Source organism: Ipomoea nil, unplaced genomic scaffold (assembly GCF_001879475.1).
Source record: "Ipomoea nil cultivar Tokyo-kokei standard unplaced genomic scaffold, Asagao_1.1 scaffold0875, whole genome shotgun sequence".
Taxonomy (NCBI): Eukaryota; Viridiplantae; Streptophyta; class Magnoliopsida; order Solanales; family Convolvulaceae; genus Ipomoea; species Ipomoea nil.
Genome location: NW_017617303.1, coordinates 923,820 through 944,469, shown reverse-complemented (window position 1 = coordinate 944,469; position 20,650 = coordinate 923,820). Strand labels below are relative to the sequence as shown.

Here is a 20,650-nt window from a genome sequence, read left to right as displayed (position 1 = left end):
ACCAACTTTGGTATAGAGCCTATTTGACTTGATAGTATTTGCATACAGTTAAAGAGCAAATTAGGATTCTCATCAATCCAGATTGTCAAGTTCTTGGTTGCAGTGGCATTATATAGAGGATGTGTTTTGTTTTGCTTGGGCCTTGAGGAAGAGATTTGTATTGCCAATGCATTGATTTTACTCTACATGAATAGACTCTAGTATGCCATTTTAGTTTCCTGTCTAGCAAGTTGCCATTTTAGTGTTTCCTATCTAGCTTTTCTGTACTATAACCTTCCAGATTGGAGAGCTTTCCGAATTACTCCTAACTTATTTTGCATTTCATTGCAAATTATTTATATCTATACTAATTTATTTTCTTACTTTTTACATGTAGTTTCAACAAGTTGATTATGACAGAGCGGTTATTGATATGGTGCGTTCTGAATGGGCCGATATTCTATCAAGTCATATAGAGTAGGTATGATTTGGTCATTAGAACGTTGTGATTATTTGGACTTGAATTGGTTCGGGGAATTATTTTTTGTGTAGTAGTATTATGACTTGGATGATAATTAGAATTGGTCATGGAAGTCTTTTGACTTGTTATTTTGAACCTTATTAGCTTGTGCACAATTATGTAACTACACTTTGAAACATATGGTGAATGGATAAATTGTTTTTTTTTATATGATTATAATTTAAGCAGTTGAAAAACGGTTAAAAACCGTTGTCTATTTTACAATAGACAACAGTTAGAAACCGTTGACTTTTCTACAAAAGACAACAGTTTATGGGTGTGACAAAAGCGATTTCAACAACACACAATAGACAACAATTTATAACTGTTGTCTTTTAAAGAAAAGACAACAGTTAAAAACCGTTGTCTATGTATGTGACTTTTAACAACACTGGTTTCAACAACGCTTAAAAGACAACGGTTAAAAAACCGTTGTCGTTGGTAGAAAAGACAACAGTTAATAACCGTTGTCTATGTGCGTGACTTTTAACAACACCGATTTCAACAACACTTAATAGACAACGGTTAAAAAACCGTTGTTGTTGGTAAAAAAGACAACGGTTTATAACCGTTGTCTATGTGCGTGACTTTTAACAACACCGGTTTCAACAACACTTAATAGACAACGGTTAAAAAACCGTTGTCGTTGGTAGAAAAGACAACGGTTAATAACTGTTGTCTATGTGCGTGACTTTTAACAACACCGGCTTCAACAACACTTAATAGACAACGGTTAAAAAACCGTTGTTGTTTATAGAAAAGACAACGGTTAATAACCGTTGTCTATGTGCGTGACTTTTAACAATACCGGTTTCAACAACACTTAATAGACAACGGTTAAAAAACCATTGTCGTTTCTAGAAAAGACAACGGTTATTAACCGTTGTCTATGTGCGTGACTTACAACAACACCGGCTTCAACAACACTGAATAGACAACGGTTAAAAAACCGTTGTTGTTTCTAGAAAAGACAACGGTTAAAAAACCGTTGTCTATGCGCGGGACTTACAACAACACTGGCTTCAACAACAGAAATTATACCCCTACGACAACGGTTAATAACCGTTGTCTATGTGCATTTTTCTTGTAGTGAAATAAAAGGGTTTGAGCTTCATATTATGAAGCTCAAACCCTTTTATTTTTACTGAGAAAATCCTTTTGACTTTTATGGTATGACAAAGTTCACATAAAAAAAACATAAATAAATAAATAAATAAATAAATATATATATATATATATATATATATATATATATATATATATATATATATATATATATATATATATATATACTTACTGAAGTTATAAAAGTATAATTGCACAATATTAGTATAATCACTTAATAATTATTATGGTAATTAAGGAATCAATTGCACATATATTAATATAATTGGTTAATAATTATTATACGGAGTATTAATTAAGCTAATAATTATAAGGATATTAGTATAATTATAATTAAACATGGATCGTTAATTTTTTTTTTTAATAATTCAATTAATTCAATCAGATAGGGGAGGAAAAAAGTAAAGGCGATATGGAGAAAAATGAATATACTTAAGGTGTAAAGAATAATTGCACAAATATTAGTATAATTTTATAATAATTACAATTAAGTTATTTCTCCTTTTTTTCATATTTATTTTAGTAATAATATAATTACATAAATTATATTACATATCAATTTTTTAAAGATAATTACAGAAAAACGAGTCATATATTATTCAATTAATTGAGTGATACTTTTGCACTAATTTTTTTATTTTTTTTATTTTGGAGAGGGGAAAAGAAGATATTTTCATTAAATTAAATGCTAAATACAAGAAGGAATCGAACTTAACCAGCATAAAGGACCAGTCTGGGCACGAGATGAGCACTCATGTTTGTTGATCTCGAAATAAAATAAAAAGACACTGATTCAAAGTGTCATTGTAAAGCTCGGCACTCACTCAGAACACAATCGGCATATGAAAGATCATGGGAAGTACCATTGAGTAGCTAATCTTGTTAGGAACAAGTGTAATTAGATTTTGATGGTACCAATCTCACTAGGATTGTAGACTCCTCTTTTTAATTTTCCTTTCTTAGAACTTTCGTGTTGAACGAAAGATATAGCAACTCACCATGTGATTCGGTTAAGTAGCATACATACACAAATCTGAGTTGTGTTTAGTAGTTTAAGTCTACGAGAAGAAGTGAAGAAGACCGAGAGAACAACATAGACCGAAAGATGGAAGGGTCTAGCTCTCGTATAAAAAAAAATCAAATGATAAAGAAAGTCATTTGATCAGCAAAGACAACGAAAGATAGAGACAATCTTTCGTGTAACTCCCCCGAGACCATTAAGTCTAAGACAGACTTAAATAGACAAATTTAATACACGAACAAAGAGAATGTTGTCTATGTCTCACAGTTGGGCAATCATCCTATACAAAATGAGTCCTAGGAATGATATTCACAAAATCAAGGAGCATTAAATGATTAGTACTTCTTGTCATAGAAAAAGGACAAAAGCCACAATGCTTTTTGACACCAACGACTACACAATACAGCCGCAATAAATGCTCCATGCCCAATGGTTTTTACACACTGGTTAATAGGTTTGAAATTCATCTCCCTCCAACAGATGAATTTTTCTTCACCTATAAATGCCTCTCTTCACCACTGAAGAAGGTGTTGGTTGTTCAACTGATTTTATCTAAGAAAAGCTCTTCAAATAAAGATCATCCTAAAAGCTTTTAATAACCAGTGTTCGTGATTGTGACGTCTTCAAAGAAATTCATCCAGATTCATTCTTCACAATCCTCAAAGAAGTCTTGCATCCTTATAAGAAGATTCAGCCGATCATCAAGTCAAGACTTCAAGCTGTTGGAAAAACACATCAATACCATCCAACACTCAACTCTGAAGAAGAAGTTGATAGAGGCGGAGTAAACTCTAGGAGTTGAAAAACCTTCCAAGTAGCTGTCCAGCTTAGAGATCAAGGAAGCTAACTTGAGTAGTTTGTATTAGGAGTGATAGTGCAAACCCTTTCACGAGTTGTGAAAGAAGAGTGGAGTATGCTTTGTTAATAGCCGAACCACTATAAAAATCTCTCTCTCCATTTCTCTTTACTTTCGTGCAATTATTATCTGGCATTGCATGCATATCGACCACATATTAAACTTTCATAACAAAACTGTGCAAAGTTCATCTTAAAACAAGCATTCGATTTCCGCTGTGCATAACCCCGACAGGGGTTAATTTCTAAAATCGATTAGAGTCTATTCACCCCCCCCCCCCCCCTCCCCTCTCTAGACTCTCTTTCGACCCTACAAGGACCAGCAAATCTTATAATAAAGTAATTGTATACTTTCAAATATTAGAATTATTTATAATTTCATCTTTAATTTTATTATCTAAATATATAATAAAAAATTTCATCTGTTCATCACACACGTATCACTCGGGTAATTGGACAATTATTTGCTCGAATTTAAGCAAAGATAATATCATAAAACATAATCGATCCAATCCATTTCATCAATTTCACTATATAATATTCGTTGTTATAATTTATATAATTGTATATTGATCCAAATATTTTAAAAATATTACAGCAAATTCATTCCGTGCAACGCACGGGTGAAAGTAGTAGTGTTGAAATAAAAAGAAAAAATTTTATTGGTTAAATAATTACTTTTGATATATGCCACTGGTAAAAGATTAAAGAATGAGATGTATATGGAAGGGGATTCTGCTGGGAACTGAAAATTCCATAAGAAATTTAGGAAAGTTGCATAAATTACGAACTGATTTATATAAATAATGGAATAATTACTAAAATAAAAGAAATTAATTTTGGTCGTTGATGCACTAAGACATAATTTTTTGTCTCTCGATATTCTCTATCTCATCCATGTTGACTTTTAGTTAGAAAAAATTTAAAAATTCCAAAACTCGTGATATCCTTATTAGAGTGCAACAACCCCTATTGTCAAAACGCAACGTTTGATATGAAGCTGATAGTTAGAAGAAGTTAGAAAGAGTCAAATGACAAATGTACCCAATTAGTTAGAAATTCTGTTAGTTAAAAATTCTGTTAGCTTTTTAAACACTCTTGTAAGCTTTTGTGAAGGGTTGTTAAATGAACTACCGTCTTCCTTTTGGAGCGTTATGCCATGGAACCGTGTTCACCATTCATGGTGAACACGGTTCCAACGGTGTTAGTACACCGTTATCTTTTTTTTTTTTCTTAATTAATTGCATGAATTTTCTTCTTCATTTTCACATTTTGCGGTTTCACTTTAATTTGAGGTGAACAATGATTTCGGACATTCATAAATTATGAATTCATGCATGCACATTCACTTTGGAACCATGCCTACACATTCCCGTCCGAAATCACGGACATTCATAAATTATGAATCCATGCCTGCACATTCACTTTGGAACTATGCCTACACATTCACTTTGGAACCATGAGATTATGAATTTTCTGTTATAAGATTATGAATTTTCAGTTATGAGATTATGAATTTTCTGTTATGCGATTATGAATTTTCTGTTATGCGATTATGAATTTTCTGTTATGCGATTATGAGTTTTTTGCGGTTTCACTTTAATTTGAGGTGAACAATGATTTCGGACATTCATAAATTATGAATTCATGCCTGCACATTCACTTTGGAACCATGCCTACACATTCCCGTCCGAAATCACGGACATTCATAAATTATGAAAATCCATGCCTGCACATTCACTTTGGAACCATGCCTACACATTCACTTTGGAACCATGAGATTATGAATTTTCTGTTATAAGATTATGAATTTTCAGTTATGAGATTATGAATTTTCTATTATGCGATTATGAATTTTCTGTTATGCGATTATGAATTTTCTGTTATGAGATTATGAATTTTATGAAAATTCATAATTTGATCAACGCGCGCCGTTAACTCCACATCCGTGAATTTTTTTTTTTTAACCTAAAAACGACGTCGTTTGGCCTTGTGTTCACCATTATCGGTGAACACGTTTCCAGGGCATAATTTGCCCTTCCTTTTACTTTCTCTCTTTTTACTTTACTGCTTCAAGCTTTTTGTCTCTCTCAAGTCGAACCATTACATCTTGTATCAGAGCTATGATCCGATAACCAGATATTAGTATAATTGCACATATATTAATATAATAATTTCCTAATAATAATTTTTTTTAATGATTGTTATGGTAATTAAGCTAAACACGGGTCATTGTATTTATTTTTATAATCATTAAAATTAAATTATTTCTCATTTTTTTCCATATTTATTCTAGTAATAATGTAATTACATAAATTATATTACATATCAATTTTTAAAATAATTGCATAAAAACGAGTAAGATATTATTCAATTAATTGAGTGATACTTTTGCACTAATTTTATAATCAAATAATTGTACACGTTCAAATATTATAATTTTAAATTTATTATCTAAATATATAATAAAAAAAATTTATATTGCATCGCATGGTAATTGGAAAATTGTTTGCTCGAATTCAAGTAAGAATAATTTTCATTAATTTTCCTATATAATATTCGTTGTTTTAATTTATATAATTATATATTGATCTAAACATTCTTAAAATTTTATAACAAATTCATTCCGTGTGTTACACGGGTAAAAATATCAACAAAAGAAAAAATTTTATTAGTTAAATAATTACTTTTGATATATGCCACTAGTAAAAATTAAAGAATGGGATGTATATGGAAGGGGATTCTGCTGGGAAATGAAACTTCCATATGAAGTTTAGGAATGTTACATAAATTATGAACTGATTTATATAAATCATGAATAATTACTAAAAGAAAAAAAAAATTATTTTTGGTCGTTGATGCCCTAAGACGTAATTTTTGGTCTCTCGATATAAAAATTCTAAGCTCGTGATGTCCTTATTAGAGTGTAACAATCCTTGTTAAACGCAGCGTTTGACACGAAGGTGACAGTTAGAAGTAGTTAGGATGAGTCAAATGACAAATGTACCCTGTTAGTTAGAAATCCTGTTAGCTACTTAAACACTCTTGTCTTGTAATCTCTTTTGAAGGGTTGTTGTTAAATGAACTACAATCTTCCTTTTACTTTCTCTCTTTTCACCTTACTGCTTCAAGATTTTGGTATCTCTTAAGTCGAACCATTACATCTGGTATCAGAGCTCTGATCCAATAACAAGATATTAATATAATTGCACAAATATTATTATAATTTCCTAATAATTATTATGGTAATTAAGCTAAACATGCGTCGTTATATTTATTTTTATAATAATTAAATTAAATTATTTCTACCTTTTTTCATATTTATTCTAGTAATAATGTAATTACATAAATAATATTACATATTAATTTTAAGATAATTGCAGAAAAACGAGTTGTATATTATTTAATTAATTGAGTGATACTTTTACAATAATCTTATAATCAAATAATTGTACACTTTCAAATATTAGAATTGTTTATAATTTCATCTTTAATTTTATTATCTAAATATATAATAAAAAAAATTCATATGTGCATCGCACGTATATCGCACGAGTAATTGGACAATTATTTGTTCGAATTCAAGCAACGATAATTTTATCAATTTCACTATATAATATTCATTGTTATAATTTATATAATTGTATAGCAATCCAAATATTTTTGAAATATTATAACAAATTCATTCCGTGCAACGCACGTGTGAAAATACTAGTGTTGAAATAAAAGAAAATTTTACTAATTAAATAATTACTTTTTGGTATATGTCACTGGGTAAATGATTAAAGAATGAGATGTATATGGAAGGGGATTCGGCTGGGAATTGAAACTTCCATATGAAGTTTATGAAAGTTGCATAAATTACAAATTGATTTATATAAATCATGAAATAATTATATTACTAAAATAAAATAAATTATTTTTGGTTGTTGATGTCCTAAGAGGTAATTTTTTGTCACTCGATATTCTCTCTTTTATTTTATTTTTTTTTAAGGAAAAAAAGATTTTATTCAAACTTAAGAAATGAATTGTTCAATACATGAAGGAACAGCAGAAAACCAAGAAATATGACCAGGGTGAGAACTAGCAGCTCGAGCCAAAGCATGAGCGCATTTGTTCGCTGATGGAGAGATAAACTCAATAGACACTGATTCAAAGTGTCGTTTCAGAACCCGACATTGATTAATAATATTGCCTGTATAGGAATTATCCGGGAGATTTTGATTCAGGAACCTGCACACCATCTGACAGTCTGAGCGTATAATTACCTTGTTCCAACCTTGAGATATGGTCCAAGATAGTGCTTCCTTAATAGCCATGGCTTCAGCAAGGTGTGGATCCTTTAGACAACGAATGGGGCCACTCTTTGCCGCGACAAATCCACCACCATTCGACGAAACCACGACACCATAGTATCCAAATTCATCATTTTGCTGAACAGCTGCATCAACCTCTACTAGCCAAGTCGAAGGAGGAATAATAGAATTGATATTTGACGTTGCATGGTTACTAATACTGGGTTCGAAATTTGTAGGATTGAATTGCCATTCCAGTACACTGCTTTCTACCCATTTCTTCAACATTTCCATAGTCCATTGCTTTCTATTCCACACCCAATCGTTTCTCATTTTCCACACACACCAACAAATTGCTAAGCATTTGCACAACTTGTCTTTACTCGATTGCTCAAACAGTGAGGAAAGCCACGACTCAAAACCCACCTGAGCGGTTATAGTGTAGTCCAGCGTGCCGAGCCAAATATCCTTCACCTTTGGACATTCAAAGAATAGGTGGTTCATGGTTTCAGGACTACTAAGGCAAATAGGGCAGTGAGTATCCACATCTATGCCCCTAGCAGCTAGAGAAACAACAGTAGGCAAAACATTCCTAGCACATCGCCATGCAAAATTCAGGACTTTTGGAGGAAGCTTTGATTTCCATAAGGCACTCCAGGCTGTGAAGGCAGTATTAGGTGACAACCCATTATCCATAAGGAGTCTGTATCCCTGCTTGACAGAATAAATTCCTCGAAGGTCATTTCGCCAACTCCACGTATCCGCAAAGCCTATCGAGATGGGTATCGACTTAATCAGTTCAATATCACGAGGGAGAAAGAGGTCACTAAGCAAAACCGTATCCCAATCTCCTGTGGTCGAATTAATTAGGGAGCTGACTACTGCCTCATCATGCACAGTCGAAATTGGAGTTTGAATATATGGATGATCCCTGTCCGGCAGCCAAGGATGGTGCCAAATTTTTGTTGTTCTGCCATCACCAATGCGATGAAACTCACGAAAGCAGCCACGCCTCAACACATCTATGCCTGCAAGAATCGAGCGCCAACAATAGCTAGGATTAGATCCCAGTCTAGCCTCCAAGAAGTTTGTGTTAGTAAAATAACGGGCTTTATATTTATGTTGGCTTTTAGTTATAAAAAATAAATAAATAAATAAAAAATCTACAACTGGTGATGTCCTTATTAGAGTTGTCGCTCTTGTGTTTTGTTAATTATGTTATCAACAAAATTAAATTTTATTTACATACATTACATATTGAAAATTTTAATATTCTTAAATGATTGAATATATATGTTACTAATTTGTACTCTATCAATCCATTTTCAAATAAGTAAAATTGTGATGTATAGTAAATGCCCGGTATAGCATGCAGTAACGAAAGAATCATAATATATTTTCTTCGAAATTAAAAAAAAAAAATGAAATATTGTCGATCCGTTTTCCATGATAGCCATACACAATATTTCTATGTACACGATAGTCATACAACATGTACAAAGACACCTACAAAACACATAGTGAATTTAGGCTTGGCATCACCCAAAAAGGCCCATGATTTTCAACTTTCTGTTTCCACGTAAAAAATCATCGAGCCCATATTTTTAGCTGCGTTGTGAAAGGTGAATCCACCAACCACGGTTTTGTTGGACTCACAAATTATGCTATGCATCCGTATGCACCATGCATGGTGCATACGGATGCAAAAACAACGTCGTTTTGGTTAAAAAATGCGCGTCCCACTTAAAAAAGAAATCAGGTTCGATTCTCGGCAATAGCATTTTTATATATCCATAAATTCATAACTATATATCCACAGTGAATGAATGAACTAAATATCCACATGAATGAACTAAATATCCATAATGATTGAACTAAATATCCACAATGAATGAACTAAATATCCATAAATTCATAACTATATATCCAGAAATTCATAACCAGGGCCGGATTTTAAGCTGTGCAAGCTGGGCTACCGCACAGGGCCCCCAATTTTAGAGGGGCCCCAAATTTTAGAGGTCTAATATTTAATTTTTACCTAGCTAGTTTAGAAATAAAAATTAAAAGTTTTCAATTGAATTTAAAAGGTTCTATGAAGAGATGGTAAGAATGTGTATTTATTGTATTTTAATTCGGAGGTCAAAGGTTCGAAACTTGCATGTATCGATTTTAAAAATTGTGATTTTGGTAGGGCCACATTTATTTACCAGAACAGGGCCACCAAAACTTAAAACACGGCCCTGTTCATAACTATATATATATCCACAGTGAATGAATGAACTAAATATGTACAATGAATGAACTAAATATCCACAATGATTGAACTAAATATCCACAATGAATGAACTAAATATCCACAATGAATGAACTAAATATCTATAAATTCATAACTATATATCCACAATAATGCTATTGCCGAGAATCGAACCTGGATTTTTTTTTTTTTAAGTGGGACGCGCGTTTTTAGTCAAAACGACGTGGTTTTGCATCGTATGCACCATGCATGGTGCATTCGGTTGCACAGCATAACTATTGGTGTTGGACCTCCCTGGGCCCAAAAACACTAAAACCAACAAATAATAATAATAATAATAATAATAATAATAATAATAATAATAATAATAATAATAATAATAATATTATTATTATTATTATTATTATTATTATTATTATTATTATTATTATTATTATTATTATTATTATATTTTGTACAAGGACATTTATGTCTTTTAAACATATATTCCATTTCTATTCCTTAACCAACCAAATGTTAGAATACAATTCTCAAAGTCTATTCCTTCATCAATGAATCAAACAACAGAATATATACAATTCCTATTCTATTCTTTACCTATTCCATTCCCAATGGAATAGCATTCCTATTCCCACAAATTTATTCCGTGAACCAAATAACCCATTAGTCTAAAGGATGAAAACATATAGGCCCTGTTTGGTAAAATGGCCGTTAGCTGATTGTGTTAATTAAATGGTATAAATAGTTGATAACATTAGCTGATTATAGAAAAATGTTTGGTAAATTAGCTGTTAACTGATTGGTATAATTTCTTTTTTCTCAAAAAGCTAATTGAAAAAGTTATTTGAAGTAGCTTTTTAAATTTTAGCCTTTTGGAGTTGTAAAAAGCTAATTAACCAAACATTTATATTAATATTTTAACTAAATTAAACAATTAATAATGGTCAAATAAATCAAAATTAACCTATAGAGTAATTTTTTACCAAACAGGGTCATGCAATTCTACACTTATCAAGAACGTGCCGATATGTCTCTTGATTCACTGTAGTAATAATCATTACTGTTTAATTAATTATTACCAAATATATTTTGATTAATCATTGTTAATTTGATAATAAGATTTATAAATGTGGTATATGGTTATTAAGTCATAATTTACTTCAATTTATGCAGAGATTTTCGGATATAAATTGTTTAAAATGTATAGTATAATCTAAAGGGTCACACTTATGACTCATGTGACTATGTGAGACTGATATGCAAGATGGGTCGAGTTCAATAGAATCAGTATGCAAATGTAATATTAATTAAGAATAAAGTGTTTGTTATTTAGAAGAGAAAAGTAATACCTTTCATGAAAAAGTAATACTCTTACATTATGACGTAAAATTATTACTTTTTTAATCAAAAATATTATATTTTTCCTTATAAGATCAACGGACAGCTACGATGACACTCCTAACTAGCGTGTGCAGTGCACGCAACGTGCACCAACTTCAATTCTCTTCACTCTTTCATCCATATTAAAATTAATTTACGGGGTAACCCCAGCCAAGATGGCAAGTGATCTACACTTGTAACCACAAAGTCACGAGTTCGAATCCTTGCTTCCTTGGTTTGAGCCGATCAGTTATGGGTAACCTAGGTTGGTTTACCTCCTTGTGATCCTTTGCCGGCTAGGGAAGGCGGGATTTACTCACACTTGAAAGGGTTGTGGGGTTTCCCTCGTCATTCAAAAAAAAAATTAATTAATTTTCATTCAGAGTTGTTGGTGTTTTGTTAATTCTATTATCAATAAAATTAATTCCGCACCATGAACTATAATGGATTATTCATGCCGCACCTTGAACTTTCATAAGTGATGTTTAGAACCACAAACCATTAATTTTTTTCCATCTAACATTTTTTACAGGTTTCCCAGTTTAAAGATGATGTGGCACCGGTAATATGCTGATGTGGACTTTATTTTTAAGTAAATCTTCCTAAATTTAAATGTAATAACTAAATCCTGCGAACCAGCATAAGAGAGAGAAAGGAAATGGCGATAGAGTCTTCGAAGTATCAGGCACCGCCGGTGAATAACAACAACAATCAGGTGCAATATCATCCTGGGTTTGTTCGGTTGCTTTCCAAGGCTTGGCTTGATTGTGTTCACGCTGAGAGGTGATGTCGCGGGTTTGTTGGCCGTGCGCCCTCCCTCCTTTCTGCGCGTCGCGAGCTGCTTCCCTTTCTCGTGCGATTTTGCCTTGATCTCCATGTTCAGTAGTGGCGACCGTCGTTTCAATAACACGCACATCGGCGGGACGGAAATCCGCAATAGTGTCATCGGCGACTTTCTCGGCCAGCGACTCAAAGTGGCTGGCCATTTTGGGGACTCTATTCTTCTCCAGTTCGACTTTCGTCCGTCTTGTTGGCTCTTCTCATATGCTCTGAAGCCATTATTGCACGACACTAACAAATTCTTCTTCTTCCTCTGCTTCTCTTTTTTTGTATCGTGTTTGATTGAATCTGGTGATAGAAAGAAAGGAATAAGGGGTATAAATTGGGTGGAATGGCGATATACACAGGGAAGATTGAGATGTGGATAGAGGACTGATCTCTAGAAACACCACGAGTTACAGGGGAGTTTCAGAGAATACGAGTAAGCTAAAATTTTGGGTGTGGCGGGCTTTTCAATTCCGGACGAGACCAATTTCATGAACCCAGGCAACCTCTCATGCAGTACGTCATGCCCGGAAACAGTACAGTTAATGTGGACCTGTGGCTTTAAAATTGCAGTGTGATCTCCGTTAGTTCACATTATTCACCAATCCAACAATTCCATTTCCTTGAACAAAGAATCTTAACGACGACCTAAGATTTTGTGGTGTGAAAGAGAAGGTTCCATGTATCTGGCAAGCCAGGGAGGCAATGCGGCCATGAAAGCAATAACAATGACGGGTTCTATTTCGGCAAATTGATTAACTACCTAGAGTAAGGATTGAAGAACAACAATCACCTTAATGGGCAATAACTGGCGGAGGCAATAACAACTATCAGGGAGTGTGGAGAGATTTCCATAAAGAGATCGGCGGCTCCAAGAATGATGATAATGGTGGCAGGGTGTCAAACTTTTGGCAGAGACAATCTACAGAGTTTCTGGTGAGGGCAGGGGTTGTGAGAGAGGACATTCAACCCAATAGCGTTGGATTATCGGTACCAAATAGAAGACCAAAAAAGAAAAATACGAAATAAAAAAAAAAAAAATCCATTTCAGCATATTATTACCGGTAACCTGTAAGAAACCTGTAAAAAATGCTAGATGGAAAAAAATTAATGGTTTGTGGTTCTAAACATCACTTATGAAAGTTCAGGGTGCGGCATGAATAATCCGTTATAGTTCATGGTGCGGGATGACACTTTCCAATTAATTTTCATTTACATATATATTATATTTTGAAAATATGATTATTCTTAAATGATCGAGTATATGTTAATTCTACAATTAGTTTTTTAAACTATTTTTATTAGGGAAAATGACACCTTTTCTCCCTAAATTATATGTTTATAGCACATTTTCTCCCTGAATTATTCATGTAAGCACATTAGCCCCCTCAATTATTCTAAAAGTGGTGATTTTTCGCCCTGATATATTAAATTGACATTTCTACCCTTAAAGTAAACATTTTATTTATTTTTTATTCTCCAACAAATTATTGCTTATACGTAGGGATGATCACGGTTCGGTTCGAACTGAACCGGACACTATAACAATCGAATTGAAAATTTCCAGTTATGATTCAGATCCAGAACCCAATATTTGAATTTCAGTTTATTAAAATTATGAACCGGAAAAACTGGATCCTAAACCATGAACCGACTGTTCCGGATCCGGTTCGCGATTTTGAACCGTCTTTATTTTAAAATTTTATTTTTTATTTTTAAAATAGTCTAAATTCAACAATAAATGTATTTTATTTTTTCAGTTTGGAACATGAACCGGCAGTTCCCGTTCGCGATTTTAATAAACTCTAAATATCAGGTTTCGATTCTAAATTGTAATTGAAATATTTCGGTTTGGTTGCTATAGTGTCTGTTCGGTTTGAACCAAATCGTGGTCATAATTTGTTGGAGAAGAAAAATAAATGAAATATTTATATTTATTTTAAGGTTAAATATGTCCATTTAACATTTAGGAGGGGGGTGGGGAGGGGGGAATTAACCACTTGAATAATTCAGGAGGAAAAAGTGCTATAAGTATATAACTTAGGGGGAAAAAGTGTTATTTTCCCATGTTAAAGAATAATACTCCCTCCGTCCCATTTTATGTGTTTTGTTCGTTTAACAAGACTAAGTTATTTTTTATTCAATTTTTCACAATATTAAGTGTAGTATTAGTATAAAAAAAAAATTATAGATTTAAAAACTACACTAAAACTAATATTAAATAAAAAAAATGAAATTTAAAAATGAGTAAAAAATACTAAAGAAAATAAACAAAGAAGAAAGAGTTGGTTTGACTAATAAATAGTAAATATGACAGATAAAAGGGGAGAGGGAGAGTAATATATATTTTGGGAGAAGAAGAATAACAATATATTCTCTTTGAACTTTAAAAAAAAATATTCATGAAAAAGTATCAGTTTTAAGAATTTCATAACACAAGATACAAATTAAAAACTTACAACATAAGAATATAAGATATATACACATGCATCAAAATCTACCGTGCACTCTAAACCCTGATCCATGGTATAAAGATTTGTCATATGCATCATGGATCATGTGCAGATCATGTATATACACTTAACATATATGTTAATATAATCTGAATGTCATCATTTTGGGTCATGATTCATAATGCAATGTGAACCTTGGTTCATGATATAATTTGTGATGTTTAACTACACCAATATCTAAATCTAAATCTAATCTAAAAACATAATAAGTGTGAATGAAGGTTATACCTTTTATTTTTGTCTGTTTTTTCCGTTAAGTTTTTTTAATACATTATGCTATAAATGTTGTACTTTATAATATTTTGGACAAACATACTTCTACCGTTATAACTTCTGTTATCTTTTTCACCATTGTTACCATGCACATGCATCCACCATATGTTTTCTTATTATCTTCTTCAATAATAATAATAATAATAATAATAATAATATATACACATTATATATTGAAATTATATGTTAGTTATTTTTTAAAATATAAATATCAAATTTATACAAATGTTTTACATTATTATTATAATTATTTACAATAATTTAAATATCTAAAATTTAAAAAAATTTAAAATTTTATTATAAAGTACTAATATTGGGCACCTATGCTTTGCGCATCGCGCATAAAAAATACTAGTAAAAGTAATAAAACACAATATACTAGGAACTTGAAGAAATTAGAATCATGTAAGAGCAACCTCGACAATGGAAGATTTTTGGTGATTTTTGCATGGACAAGTAAGAAAGATAGGGAAGAGAGAAGAAAAAATTAAAGGGAGAAAGAATTCTAACAAAAAAAATTAATATAACAGTATTACGTGCCCAACAGGCAAGTGCACCTTACGTGCACCTACACAACCTTTTATAATTTTATTATCATTAAATGAGTTCCACAAAAAAAAATTAATTTGTAGGAGGGAAAACCAACCAAAAAAAAAAAAAAAAAAAAAAAAAACTTAATCTTCCATTAGTCCATCCATCCAAAAATCGCCTTCAAATTTTGTTTCTAAAAAATCACCCCAAAAATCTCTCTTGGGGATGTCCTAAGATCACTGAGAAAATCCTTTGACTTTGACATTTATGGTATGATGACTAAGTTCACACCAAGAAAACATAAATTCTAGATTGGAATCTCATTCTACATACAGTCTACACTATATTATGAAGGCTCTTTTGTTTCAGCCAGGGATGGGATCTGTTTTCAAATCTCAAAATACAAAATAAGACTGTCCTCTAATTATTTAGTGATTATTATTAAAGATAATAATAATAATAATAATTGGCTAATTACATGTTTTGTGGGAGTTTCCCGTCTGGGTTTTTGTAAATATAATACAACCAAATTATATAATAAGGGAATAATTTATCAAAACTGGCTATATTTGAATACGTTAAGACTTGTAGATTTTATATTTGCACTGATTTGTCATCTTTCCAATCCTCACCTATATATATAAATATATAAGATAAGTACGTAATTTAAAAGTAATATTTTTTCCTACTAAAATCACTACATTATATTTACTCCCTAACTTTTCATAAAACTTTTTATTTTTATTGACTACTTTTGAATTAGTCAATCTCATTAGCAATATTATCGAAACGGACTGACGGAGCGGGACCTGTCCGGACCCGCCAAAGCCCACTATATGGTACGTGTCTAAAATAGGCTGCCCTGCCCTCCCCACCTTAGGCCCATGGGCCTTGGCGGGGCCAGCAAAGCCCGCTATTTTAGCGGGTCGGGTAAAAAAAAACCGTCAAAACGGGTCATAAAATTAAAATTATGCCTGCCTTTTTGGCGGGGCTGGACGGGCAAAGCCAGTTTTGAAGACTCTACTTATTAGAAGCTAATAAATAATTCATGTAATAATAAAATATTAAATACAATAATAACGAGTGAATATTAATTAGAGAACAATTTTTGTAGAGGAAACATAGAATTTTTCCTAAAATAATTACCAAGTATAATCACTTTTAAGGAACAAAAAATATATATTTTGTATATGTTGAAATAAAAGGAAAATTTTATTAGTGAAATAATTAATTTTGGTATGGCAGTGGGTAAAAAAATTAAAGAATGGGATGTATATGGAAGGGAATCTGCTGGCAAATGAAACTTCCATATGAAGTTTAGGAAAGTTGCATAAATTAGGAGTTGATTTATATAAATCATGGAATATTTACAAAAATAAAAGAAATTATTTTTGGTTGTTGATATTCAATCTCTCACAATATATGAAGACTTGAAAACCTTGTTGCCTTGTTGGAAGGTTTTGTATCTGCGCATGATGGACCCGAAGCTTCAACTTGGTCTCCCAGGTACAAACATAATCTCTAGTACCTTTTATGAATTTTTATAGAAGTTGTCGAGTAGAAGAAAGAAAGAAACAAAAACAAGAACAAAAAAAAAAAAAAACATAAAAACAAAAGACGAATATATATGATGTATGAATGTTTTTATTGACTTACATTTTTTTTTTTTGTTTGAAACAAAGATTTTGGGGTTTTTTTTTTTTTTTTTTTTTTTTTTGTTTTGTTTTGTTTGTTTGAATTCTAGAGTGATCAAGTTGTTAGATTTGTTGAGTCTATTAGCGGTTGTGTAATAATTATGTTCATCGAGATAGTAATTGTCTTGCCCGGCCACTCCCTTGTTAAGGCCGAAGGAGTTAGGGTATGCCGTACTTTGTGGATGTTTCAATGTCTTTTTAATCTCTATGCTTAATTGATTAATGAATTGAAGTTGTTTTCTTGCTTCAAAAAATGTTACTAAATTTGTTAATTTGTAAATAGTTATGTTGGGCGCCTACTATTTTATATTTTCAAATATAACGATTGCGGCGGCGGTATGTTATAGGTATAAATTTTTATTTCAAAACAATGTTTTGTTGGGTCTATTAGCAGTTGTGAAGTCAATTATGTTCGTCGAGATAGTAATTAATCGCCCTGCCCACTACCTTGTTAAGGCCGAAGGAGCTAGGGTATGCCGTACTTTGTGGATGTTCCCATGTCTTTTTAGTCTCTGTGCTTAATTGATTAATGAACTATCGTTTTTTCGCTTAAAAAAGTTGTTAGATTGTTAATTTGTAAATAGTTGAACACCTACTATTTTATATTTTCAAATATAACGACTGCGGCGGCTGTATGTTATAGGTATAAATTTTTATTTCAAAACAATGTTTTGTTGAGTCTATTAGTAGTTGTGAAGTCAATTATGTTTGTCGAGATAGTAATCGCCTTGCCCACTCCCATGTCAAGGCCAAAGGAGCTAGGGTATGCTGTACTTTGTGGATGTTCCCATGTCTTTTTAGTCTTTGTGCTTAATTGATTAATGAACTGTCATTTTTTCGCTTAAAAAAAGTTGTTAGATTTGTTAATTTGTAAATAGTTGAACACTTATTATTTTATATTTTCAAATATAACGACGGCGGCGGTATGTTATAGGTATAAATGTTTATTTCAAAAAAATTAGGGTTTTTTAAAATTAAGAAAAAAGTAAATATTTGAAATTAATAATACACACACGTGTGTGTATAACTTAACACACAGATGTCCTAAAATTTTATATATATATCAATGATTATTACAATTATTGTTTGAATTAGAGTTGTCAGCATGGTGTTCTGTTAATTCTGTAATCAACAAAATTAAATATTATTTACATACATCTTATATAATGTTTGGAAATATTTAATATTCTTAAATGATTGAATATATCTTAAATCTATATATTCTATATATCAATCCATCTTTATTTAAGTAGAATTTTGTTGCGTAGTAAATGCATTATAATAAAACTTGTGTAGCATGCTGTAAGAATTCAAATTCTTATATATATGTGCTTACCACACGAATCTCTCTAATTGAAATTCTTATATGTATTTTCGTTTATATATATATATATATATATATATATATATATATATATATATATATATATATATATAAGGTTTCAATAAAACACTTAAAATAGTACACACTTTTAACTCTTTTTATGTATATATATTTCACAGTTTTTTAAGTTTACAATATGTATGGAGTAATAATGTAGTCTTTGTTTCTTATCATTTTCTCCTAATTCACATAATTTAATCTTTTGGTCCCATAGTGGACCTTTACCCAAATTATACTAGTTCTACTACATGTAATTTCAAATCTTAAGTTACCAAAATTTTATTGGCATTATTATTTATTTTTTGTATGAAGATTTTTTTTTTAAAAAGTGTGTTTATTGGATAATTTGGATTTACTGCTTAAATTATGATGAACATGATGCAAGGATTTGATGAATCTTCTTCTTGATATGATCTGCATGCAACTGGAAATGATTCGTTACATTAAAAAATTGTTATGTTTTAATTGTTTCCATCTTTCACACAAGATTTGACAGTGGAGGAAATGATGGCGAGTGGCACGACGAACGTGACGACGGTGGAAGCCTCCGATTCCGACAGCTCCAATGAGCAACACCGCCGTCAGAAGCGGCAGAGGCCGGAGCCGGACGCCGCCGTCAACGTCGGCTCGTCGAGGTTCAAAGGCGTGGTGGGGCAACAAAGCGGCAACTGGGGAGCCCAGATTTACGCGAACCACCAGAGGGTATGGCTGGGGACGTTCAAGACGGAGGAGGAGGCGGCGGCGGCCTACGACAGCGCCGCCATTCGCCTCCGCTGCGGCGACGCCCACCGTAACTTCCCCTGGACCAGCATCACCCTCCAAGAGCCCTCTTTCCAGGCCAAATTCTCCACCGGAGAAATCCTCAAGATGATCAAAGACGGATCCTACGTCCCGAAATTCTCCGACCACTGCAAACACCTCGCCCTCTCCGGCCAACCCGTCGGAATTTCTCCCCAACCCGGGGACGAACCCGGTTCGGTTCTGACAGAACTCTTCAAGAAAGAACTGACTCCGAGCGACGTCGGGAAACTGAACCGCCTTGTAATCCCGAAGAAACACGCCCTGAAATTCTTCCCCAGAACTCTCGACACGGCGGAGGTCACCGGCGGCGCCGACGACGTGGAGCTCGTGTTCTACGACAAGGCAATGCGGGCGTGGAAGTTCCGGTACTGTTACTGGAAGAGCAGCCAGAGCTTCGTGTTCACACGGGGTTGGAACCGGTTCGTGAAAGACAAAGGAATTAAGCCCCGAGACGTTGTGATATTCTCGGCTTACGAATACAAGGATAATAATAATAATAATGGACCGGAAACCCGGTCCATTTGCGTCATAGATGTGGAATATACTGACCACATTAACAGTAACAATGGGGTTGAGATAAAGACGGAAGAGGGCAGTGTTGACAAGGGTGATGAGGAAGGAAGAGAAGGGATAGAAATGGAAATGGGAAATATGGCTGTGAAACCGGCCGGGTTTTTGCTTTTTGGGGTGCAAATTATTTAAGCTGAACCTGCGTTTTAACTTATTAGTATTTAGAGACTATGACCTTGTTTGGTAATATAGCTAATTTTAGTTTATTTAGCTATTATTAGTGATTTGATTTGGTTAAACGATTAATATGAGTGTTTTTGGTTAATTAATTTTCTGTAACAACTTATTGTTCTAAAATGTTAAAATTTTAAAAGTTGTTCAAAGTAATTTTTTCAATCAATTTTTTGAAAAAGTAACTTTGCATGTAATCAGTTAACAAGTAGCTAATGTTATTCACTGCACTAACTCAATCAGCTAACAGCTATTTACCAAACACACTCTATTATTATTATTATTATTATTATTATTATTATTATTATTAATTTAGAAACCTTTTACAGTGTCATGTAACTCTCTGCCTTTTTCTAAAAAAAAGTTGTGCTTTTAGTTTTTCTTTTTAACATTTGAGGCTAAATAAACTCACTCATTAGCAAATTGAACTGACATTTAATTCACACGCTTATTCCTTTC

The 20,650-nt window shown here is 32.5% G+C and overlaps 1 protein-coding gene across 1 annotated transcript; it reads left to right on the top strand.

Moving 5' to 3' along the window:
- The first annotated feature begins 19,144 nt into the window (after positions 1-19,144).
- Positions 19,145-20,152, top strand: LOC109178943 (AP2/ERF and B3 domain-containing transcription factor At1g50680-like). Its single transcript, XM_019328493.1, has one exon. The coding sequence runs from the start codon at positions 19,154-19,156 to the stop codon at positions 20,150-20,152; it is 999 nt and encodes a 332-aa protein (XP_019184038.1). The 5' UTR covers positions 19,145-19,153.
- The last annotated feature ends 498 nt before the right edge of the window (positions 20,153-20,650 follow it).